A 9,355-nucleotide genomic window follows, 5' to 3' on the forward strand; every position below is an offset into this window, starting at 1 on the left:
CATCCCCTATTTAAATATTGAGATATTAACACCTAATGTTAGTTAAGCACTTGCCAACTTGTATACTGACGTACAGTCGTGCAACCAGCTTCTCTTTCTCCTCTTCCTGCCTCTGTGGTTCTGCCTTGCACTCCACACTTTGCAGTGGTAAATGGTGGTGAACCAGGTCCAAAGTGCTGGAATACTATAAAAGACATGTCGTTTCCTCTGTTGACTTTCTCTTCTGCATCCTTTCCTCAATGCCAAGTTAGAAACAAATGTTGTAATCAGTGACCGCTTATTTCTAGTTATTTGTAACATAATAGATTAACATAAAATTTTTCTAGAGAGAAAAGTAATCATTTGTGAGAGTTTTAAAATAAGCTTAGCCCGTAGTTCTTTGGGCTGATTTAAATCCTCTCTTGTTGTCTTCTTATTTTTCTTTTTCCCTAAAGAAACTAGAATAAAACTTTACTACAAAAGATACATAAGCACGATGGTGATAAAATATGAGAGTTTATACATGTTGCTGCTATATAGCCTATAAAGCAAGAGCAGTGAAATTCACAGGTTATTTATAAATATTTTAACCCTTCCGACTAGTATCTGACATTTTGAAATCTAGAAAGTTATCTTAAAAAGACAGAATTATAGAAAGAGGTTGCATTGGGATGGAATCTGATGATTTATCAGGATACACTGCATTTATTGTTTTTCCTTTTCACTAAAAGTGCCTGTCACATCGATTCCATTGGTGAGATCAAAGAAAGCAAACTGAATCCAGTGCATTCATGTGGGTTTGGTAATAGCTAATATTTATTGAATGCTTGCTGTGTGCACCAGCAAGTCTGGGCAGTCAGTCCTTTGCAGCAGCCTAGACACTGTGCCAGTTACTGTTCTTATTGCTTACGACAGCCTTGTGAGATAGGTACTGCTGTCATCCCCATGTTATAGTCGGGGAAAATGAGGCCAGGTGGGGGTAGGAAGCTGACCAGGAAACCAGGGTCACGCAGCTAGTTGGTGCTGGAGCAGTGATTGGAACTCATATACTCCCTCTTCAGACCCTAAGTAGGTCTCTGTTATGTTGGCATTTTACTCTTTCCATAGCCTGCATTATATTATTAAATCAATTTTACTTTTCATCCTGTGAGCACACATAGCCTCTGGCTGAGTTAGAAGAGGGAGGAAGCTGGGCTCTCCCCTCCCCGGAGTCAGAGAGCTGATCAACAACTTTGGTCTCTTGATTATAATAGCAGCACTGAAAAACTTGTTTCTCAGGAAGGCTGATGCTTCCTGACATAGCTTCCCAACCACAGCTTCCCAATTACCTTGCCTGTGAGTCTAATGTTACAGGCTTTTCATAGCTTTCCATGAGATGTACTGGCCTCTAACAATTTCATTTATAAAAGAAATAGTATTTTATTTTCTCTCCAGGAAAAGGCTGAAGTGTTTTGCGAAGTTATGGACGATAAATGATGCAAATGATTTGCAAAAGTGGATGGATGAGTTCAAACTGGAAGAAATAACAGACTTCTCTTCCTGATGAAAATGAAGACTACGTTTTGGAACCAAAAAATAGAGAATTAAAAATACCAACTGTATAAAACAACTCTCTAGTAACAGCCCATCTTTGTGTGACCTGAGCATAAAACCTGACCGTGGTATATTCCTGTTAGAAACAGGGAGGCCTTTTGTGTAGAAAGTCTGTTTCAGGTTCCTGCCATCCTTTTAAAAGTATAAACACTTTTGAATATTAAGATTTCTATCATGTCATTAGAAAATCTCATGGACGGTAAGATTCAAATAAAATCAGAAACTTCTAAGTAAAACCTGGAGTGGTAGAATATATAGTTCATGAACTTTTAGAGTGATATAAAAATTTAATGCATAATTTTATTTGTTTCAGTTCAGATAATTTGCAACTGGTTGAAATGTCTTGCAGGAATATACATTTTCATTCGAACTAAAATAATTTTATAATGCCGCCAGTTTATTCACTGTAAGCATAAGAATTTTGGAAGAGAAATAGAAGGAATTATCAGGCTTTTAGAAACTAGAGCACAGAAAGAGTAAGGTCATATGAAATTTGAAAAGCTAAATATTGTCATAGTTTTAAGTAATTTGAAGATTGTTGGATTAAATTATTTGTCATTCATTCAAGTAATAAACATTTGATGAATACTTGCTATAATATATGATTTTTTTCATGTTGAATTTGGGGGTTCTCAACTATTTGGGACATTTGTTACTTTTTAGGTTTAATTGTGGAAACAAGGTTGCCGCTCCTTCCAAGTACACAGAACTGAGCTTTCCCATTTTGGACCTTTCTACTAATTGATATAGCAAATGTATGGTCTTCCCGGTATTGAACCTTATAGCTATGTTGATTCATAACAATGCTCCCTCCCTGCATGTTTAGGGTGACAGCGCTCAGCTTTGTCCCTGAGCTTTTTATAGCACTTACAACCTGGCTTCTCATATCTATTCTTTTTGTTTCTAAATATATGATCTTGCACAAAGGCTTTCCATCCTGTTTCTCACTCGGTTTTCATTCCTACTCAGTGAAATGCCTTCACTTGATGGCCACATTTCTAATTTCTTCTTTAGATTCTTTCATTTTTTTTTTTTTAGCTGCATTGTGCAGCTTGCGGGATCTTAGTTCCCCGACCAGGGATGGAACCTGCGCCCCTTGCAGTGGAAGTGTGGAGTCTTAACCACTGGACCGCCAGGGAAGGTCCCTTTAGATCATTTCTTACAATGGCCCTAACAGTGAGCCCTGGACACAGTCAATTAAGTCTCCCCAAGTTGATGACGAGCGGTTGGTTGCTATACTTTTGGGTCACTCACGCTGTAGCCCTGTGATTCCCTACCTTTATGGAGTTAGAATATGATGTAGTCTGATTCCTCCATCCTTCCAGAAATATTAACATACAGTGAAATTCTCAAACGTATCTCCAAATAGAATTAGTTGGGATTTACTCTTTAAATTTTAAAAATAACACTTTTTAAGCAATGTTCCAATAAGACCATAAATGTTTTATATTAACAGAGGTAGTGCTGTAACCTTACTGGCAGGCCAGCAGAAAAAGGAGATGAATCCGGGAATGTCACGCTCATGCCTGAGGGAGCTGCAGGGACCAGCAATCACAGGTCATATCCAAGTGGATAGTTGGGGCTATCTCTGGCTTGCCCAGGCCAGTGTCAACCTTCAAGCAGGTAAGAGTTTCAGGAGCAGTGTGTCCAGGCAGTGACGGTCCACAGTGTCTGGCAAGTGACAATGTGGAATATTGCAAGGTAGATTCTCTAACATAAAGCAGATATCAGCCAACCAGCCAATTTGCAGGAGGTCAGGCCTGCTCCAAGTTTGGAAGAAGATCAGCATTGCCAAACTGCAATTCTAAGTGAGGCTCCTTCCCAGCCAGGGTGCTGAGGTGTTGAAGGGAAAGTTGTGTCAGAGTCCTAGACATGAAGATTGCACACGTGCCATGGAGATTGGCAGGAAAGATGCCATTGATTGGGTATGTACTCGAGGTATCACACTTAAGGAGTGCTGCAATTCTAACATTGGATATGATGTCTTTGAGATCCTGATTTGATTTCTTTTAGTTATATACCTGGAAGTGGGATTGCTGGATGATATGGTAGTTCTATTTTTTATTTCTTGAGCAACCTCCATACTGTTTTCCATAATGGCTGTACCAATTTACAGTCTCACCAACAGGGTACAAGGGTTTCCTTTTCTCCACACATTCACCAACACTTGTTACTGCTTGTCTTTTTGATAATAGCCATCCAAAGGGGTGTGAGCTGATATCTCATTGTGGTTTTATTTGCATTTCTCTGATGATTGTAGTCAGTTTTATAACGTTTTTATCACCCTAAAATCTGTTCTTATTAGCAGTTACTCTCCATTCCTCCCCCAAATCCCCAGTCCTAGACAGTCACTAACCTGCTTTCTGTCTCTATTAGATTTGGTATTTTGGACATTTCATATGAATGGAATTATACAATATGTGGTCTTTGGTGTCTGGCTTCTTTCATTTAGCTTACTGTTTTCAAGGTTCATCCATGTTGTAGCAGGTAGCAGTACTTCATTCTTTTTCATTACTGAAAACTATTCCGTTATATGTATATACCACATTTTGTTTATCTGTTCATCAGCTGATACACATTTGGTCTCTTTCCATTTTTGGGCTATTATGAATAGTTCTGTGAACATTTATGTACAGATTTTTATGTGGCAAGCCACAAGATTTTTTGTTTTAATTTTATTTATTTATTTATGGCTGTGTTGGGTCTTCATTTCTGTGCGAGGGCTTTCTCTAGTTGCGGCAAGTGGGGACCACTCTTCATCGCGGTGCACGGGGCCTCTCACTATTGCGGCCTCTCTTGTTGCGGAGGAGCACAGACTCCAGACGCGCAGGCTCAGTAATTGTGGCTCACGGGCCTAGTTGCTCAGCGGCATGTGGGATCTTCCCAGACCAAGGCTCGAACCAGTGTCCCCTGCATTGGCAGGCAGATTCTCAACCACTGCGCCACCAGGGAAGCCCCCACAAGATTTTTTTTAGAGCTCCCCCCCAATAATTCTAAAGTGCAGACTGGTTTGTGAACCACTAGTCTCATAGATTACAAGTGACTAAACAGTATTGTTCATTGGATTGACAGTCATTTGGTCTCTCTCCTCTGCTTAATCTATCATTTAGACAAAGCATGGCATACTGTAGAACCCCAATAAATATTTGTTGAAATAGAAAAGAAAAACCAAACCCTTTCATATTAGAAATCCAACGAAATGACTCTTCGTTTCATAATCAAGATACTATTTCACTAGGGATTCAAGATCCATATAGAAGTATACTATATCTTAAAACAAAAAAATTAAAATTTCTTCTGCCAATTTGTCCAGGTTAGAGCCTGTTGTCTTGGTGGTAGTGGTAAGGTAGCTGGTGAAATAGAGCTCACTGCATGAATTCCAGAGTAAAGACTAGGTTGAATCCAATGTGGTCTACAAATTATTGTAGAGCTTTACTAAGTTCCAAGATCAGTATTAATTACTGCTGTGCCAAGTAATTATAAAAGTGTCATTTGATGGTTCACACTAAGAACATGGGTGGAGAGAAAAAGGAACTTGGATTAATACCATCTGCGGTTTCTAACTTTGTAATTACCATCAGTTCCTCTTTGGAACATTGTGGTTAGTATAGATGATTATCGTTAGGTTTATTAATGTTCAAAGAGGTATTACCATTAGGGAGATATCCATTCTGGTTTGCCTGGGATGAATCTGGGACGTTCTGGTCTACACCTGTTTTCCTGGTGTACTTGTTAAGAGCCTCTTTCACTCAAAAGTGTCCTGTTCTGAATAATAAATTACGTGGTTACCCTAGTTTTAGGTGCTAATTCATGGACACACTTACCGACTCGACGGATTTTGAATGTCGTCTTTAAAAATTGATTTTCTTAACCCACTGTATGAACTGATTTTTATCTGAACGATCTGCCAGTTGTTTTTTGCTTGTTTATAATAAATGCTTTACATTGTGGCATTTAGAAACTACCACTCTGGGAATTGGCATGTTAGGGCTTTACTACCTAATCTGTTTTTGAGACTAAATCCCCAGAGATAACTTTGTCATCGGCCTCGTCTCCATGAAGATGGTGAAGAGTGTGCGCCTATATGATCACGAGACACATAGCAGGGCTGTCGTCTGGCAGAAATAATTATTGATCTCAGGACGAAGAACCCTTTTCTCTAGCTGTTTTGTCCTTTGCTCAAATCATCTTTTCATTGCCTTTGACTGTATCCTTTTTCTTTTTAACATTCAGAACAGTCATTTTATTTTCTACATCAGAAATATTATGTGCCATTTTAACCTCCTTTTCAGCCCCACGCTCCTTTTTTCTAAAACCTTACTTCCATGAAGCTCCTTCATTGGATGTAGGGATGTCCCGCCCTCTATCAGAATCACCTAAGGAGGTTTAATTCTATTTTATTTTTTAAAATTTTATTGAAGTATAGTTGATTTACAATGTTATGTTAATCTCTGCTGTACAGCAAAACGATTCAGTTATACATATTTATATTCTTTTTCATATTCTTTTCCATTATGGTTTATCACAGGATATTGAATATAGTTCCCTGTGCTACACAGTAGGACCTTGTTGTTTATCCATCCTACATATAATAGTTTGCATCTGCTAATCCCAAACTCCCATCCTTCCCTCCCCTATCCCTCCCTCCCCCTTGGCAACCTCAAGTCTTTTCTCTTTATCTGTGAGTCTATTTCTGTTTCATAGATATGTTCATTTGTATCGTATTTTAGTTTCCACATATAAGTGATATCATATGGTATTTGTCTGTCTCTTTCTGACTTAACTTCGCTTGGTATGATAATCTCTAGGTCCATCCATGTTGCTGCAAATGGCATTGTTTCATTCTTTTTTAAGGCTGAGTAATATTCCATTGTGTATATATACAAATATATATATACAGACACATATATATACACAATTATACACACACACACACACCACATCTTCTTTGTCCATTCGTCGATGGACATTCAGGTTGTTTCCATGTCTTGGCTATTTTAAATAGTACTGTTGTGAACATAGGGGTGTATGTATCTTTTTTTTTTTTTTTTTTTTTTTTTAAACATCTTTATTGGGGTATAATTGCTTTACAATGGTGTGTTAGTTTCTGCTTTACAACAAAGTGAATCAGCTATACATATACATATGTTCCCGTATGTCTTCCCTCTTGCGTCTCCCTCCCTCCCACTCTCCCCATCCCACCCTTCCAGGCTGTTCCAAAGCACCGAGCTAATATCCCTGTGCCTTGCGGCTGCTTCCCCCCAGCTATCTACCTTACTACGTTTGTTAGTGTGTATATGTCCATGACTCTCTCTCGCCCTGTCAAAACTCACCCTTCCCCCTCCCCATATCCTTAAGTCCGTTCTCCAGTAGGTCTGCGTCTTTATTCCTATCTTACCCCTAGGTTCTTCATGACATTTTTTTCCCTTAAATTCCATATATATGTGTTAGCATACGGTATTTGTCTTTTTCTTTCTGACTTACTTCACTCTGTATGACAGATTCTAGGTCTATCCATCTCATTACAAATAGCTCAATTTCATTTCTTTTTAAGGCTGAGTAATATTCCATTGTGTATATGTGCCACATCTTCTTTATCCATTCATCCGATGATGGGCGCTTAGGTTGTTTCCATGTCCTGGCTATTGTAAATAGAGCTGCAATGAACATTTTGGTACATGACTCTCTTTGAATTTTGGTTTTCTCAGGGTATATGCCAAGTAGTGGGATTGCTGGGTCATATGGTAATTCTATTTGTAGTTTTTTAAGGAACCTCCATACTGTTCTCCACAGTGGCTGAACCAATTCACATTCCCACCAGCAGTGCAAGAGTGTCCCCTTTTCTCCACACCCTCTCCAGCATTTATTGTTTCTAGATTTTTTGATGATGGCCATTCTGACTGGTGTGAGATGATATCTCATTGTAGTTTTGATTTGCATTTCTCTAATGATTAATGATGTTGAGCATTCTTTCATGTGTTTGTTGGCATTCTGTATATCTTCTTTGGAGAAATGTCTATTTAGGTCTTCTGCCCATTTTTGGATGGGGTTGTTTGTTTTTTTGTTATTGAGCTGCATGAGCTGCTTGTAAATTTTGGAGATTAATCCTTTGTCAGTTGCTTCATTTGCAAATGTTTTCTCCCATTCTGAGGGTTGTCTTTTGGTCTTGGTTATCGTTTCCTTTGCTGTGCAAAAGCTTTGAAGTTTCATTAGGTCCCATTTGTTTATTTTTGTTTTTATTTCCATTACTCTAGGAGGTGGGTCAGAAAGGATCTTGCTGTGATTTATGTCATAGAGTGTTCTTCCTATGTTTTCTTCTAAGAGTTTGATAGTTTCTGGCCTTACATTTAGGTCTTTAATCCATTTTGAGCTTATTTTTGTGTATGGTGTTAGGGAGTGATCTAATCTCATACTTTTACATGTACCTGTCCAGTTTTCCCAGCACCATTTATTGAAGAGGCTGTCCTTTCTCCACTGTACATTCCTGCCTCCTTTATCAAAGATGAGGTGACCATATGTGCGTGGGTTTATCTCTGGGCTTTCTATCCTGTTCCACTGATCTATCTTTCTGTTTTTGTGCCAGTACCATACTGTCTTGATTACTGTTGCTTTGTAATATAGTCTGAAGTCAGGGAGCCTTATTCCTCCAGCTCCTTTTTTCGTTCTCAAGATTGCTTTGGCTATTCGGGGTCTTTTGTGTTTCCATACAAATTGCGAAATGTTTTGTTCTAGTTCTGTGAAAAATGCCAGTGGTAGTTTGATAGGGATTGCATTGAATCTGTAGATTGCTTTGGGTAGTAGAGTCATTTTCACAATGTTGATTCTTCCCATCCAAGAACATGGTATATCTCTCCATCTATTTGTATCATCTTTAATTTCTTTCATCAGTGTCTTATAATTTTCTGCATACAGGTCTTTCGTATCCTTAGGTAGGTTTATTCCTAGATATTTTATTCTTTTTGTTGCAATGGTAAATGGGAGTGTTTTCTTGATTTCACTTTCAGATTTTTCATCATTAGTATATAGGAATGCCAGAGATTTCTGTGCATTAATTTTGTATCCTGCTACTTTACCAAATTCATTGATTAGCTCTAGTAGTTTTCTGGTAGCATCTTTAGGATTCTCTATGTATAGTATCATGTCATCTGCAAACAGTGACAGCTTTACTTCTTCTTTTCCGATTTGGATTCCTTTTATTTCCTTTTCTTCTCTGATTGCTGTGGCTAAAACTTCCAAAACTATGTTGAATAAGAGTGGTGAGAGTGGGCAACCTTGTCTTGTTCCTGATCTTAGTGGAAATGCTTTCAGTTTTTCACCATTGAGGATGATGTTTGCTGTGGGCTTGTCATATATGGCTTTTATTATGTTTAGGAAAGTTCCCTCTATGCCTACTTTCTGGAGGGTTTTTATCATAAATGGGTGTTGAATTTTGTCGAAAGCTTTCTCTGCATCTATTGAGATGATCATATGGTTTTTCTCCTTCAATTTGTTAATATGGTTTATCACATTGATAGATTTGCGTATATTGAAGAATCCTTGCATTCCTGGAATGAACCCCACTTGATCATGGTGTATGATCCTTTTAATGTGCTGTTGGATTCTGTTTGCTAGTATTTTGTTGAGGATTTTTGCATCTATGTTCATCAGTGATATTGGCCTGTAGTTTTCTTTCTTTGTGACATCCTTGTCTGGTTTTGGTATCAAGGTGATGGTGGCTTCGTAGAAGGAATTTGGGAGTGTTCCTCCCTCTGCTATATTTTGGAAGAGTTTGAGAAGGATAGGT

At 38.3% G+C, this 9,355-nt stretch overlaps 1 protein-coding gene across 1 annotated transcript in view; it reads left to right on the forward strand.

Annotated features, from left to right (window-relative positions):
• The window catches only part of MSH3 (mutS homolog 3), a 183,074-nt gene extending 180,910 nt beyond the window's left edge, over positions 1-2,164 (forward strand). The window contains exon 24 of the mRNA XM_065874063.1: positions 1,414-2,164. Coding sequence (XP_065730135.1) covers positions 1,414-1,522 — 109 coding nt within the window. The 3' untranslated portion in view covers positions 1,523-2,164. The remainder of the gene's footprint in view (positions 1-1,413) is intronic.
• The last annotated feature ends 7,191 nt before the right edge of the window (positions 2,165-9,355 follow it).

The sequence above is a fragment of the Phocoena phocoena genome, chromosome 3, assembly GCF_963924675.1.
Source record: "Phocoena phocoena chromosome 3, mPhoPho1.1, whole genome shotgun sequence".
In the NCBI taxonomy this organism is placed as follows: Eukaryota; Metazoa; Chordata; class Mammalia; order Artiodactyla; family Phocoenidae; genus Phocoena; species Phocoena phocoena.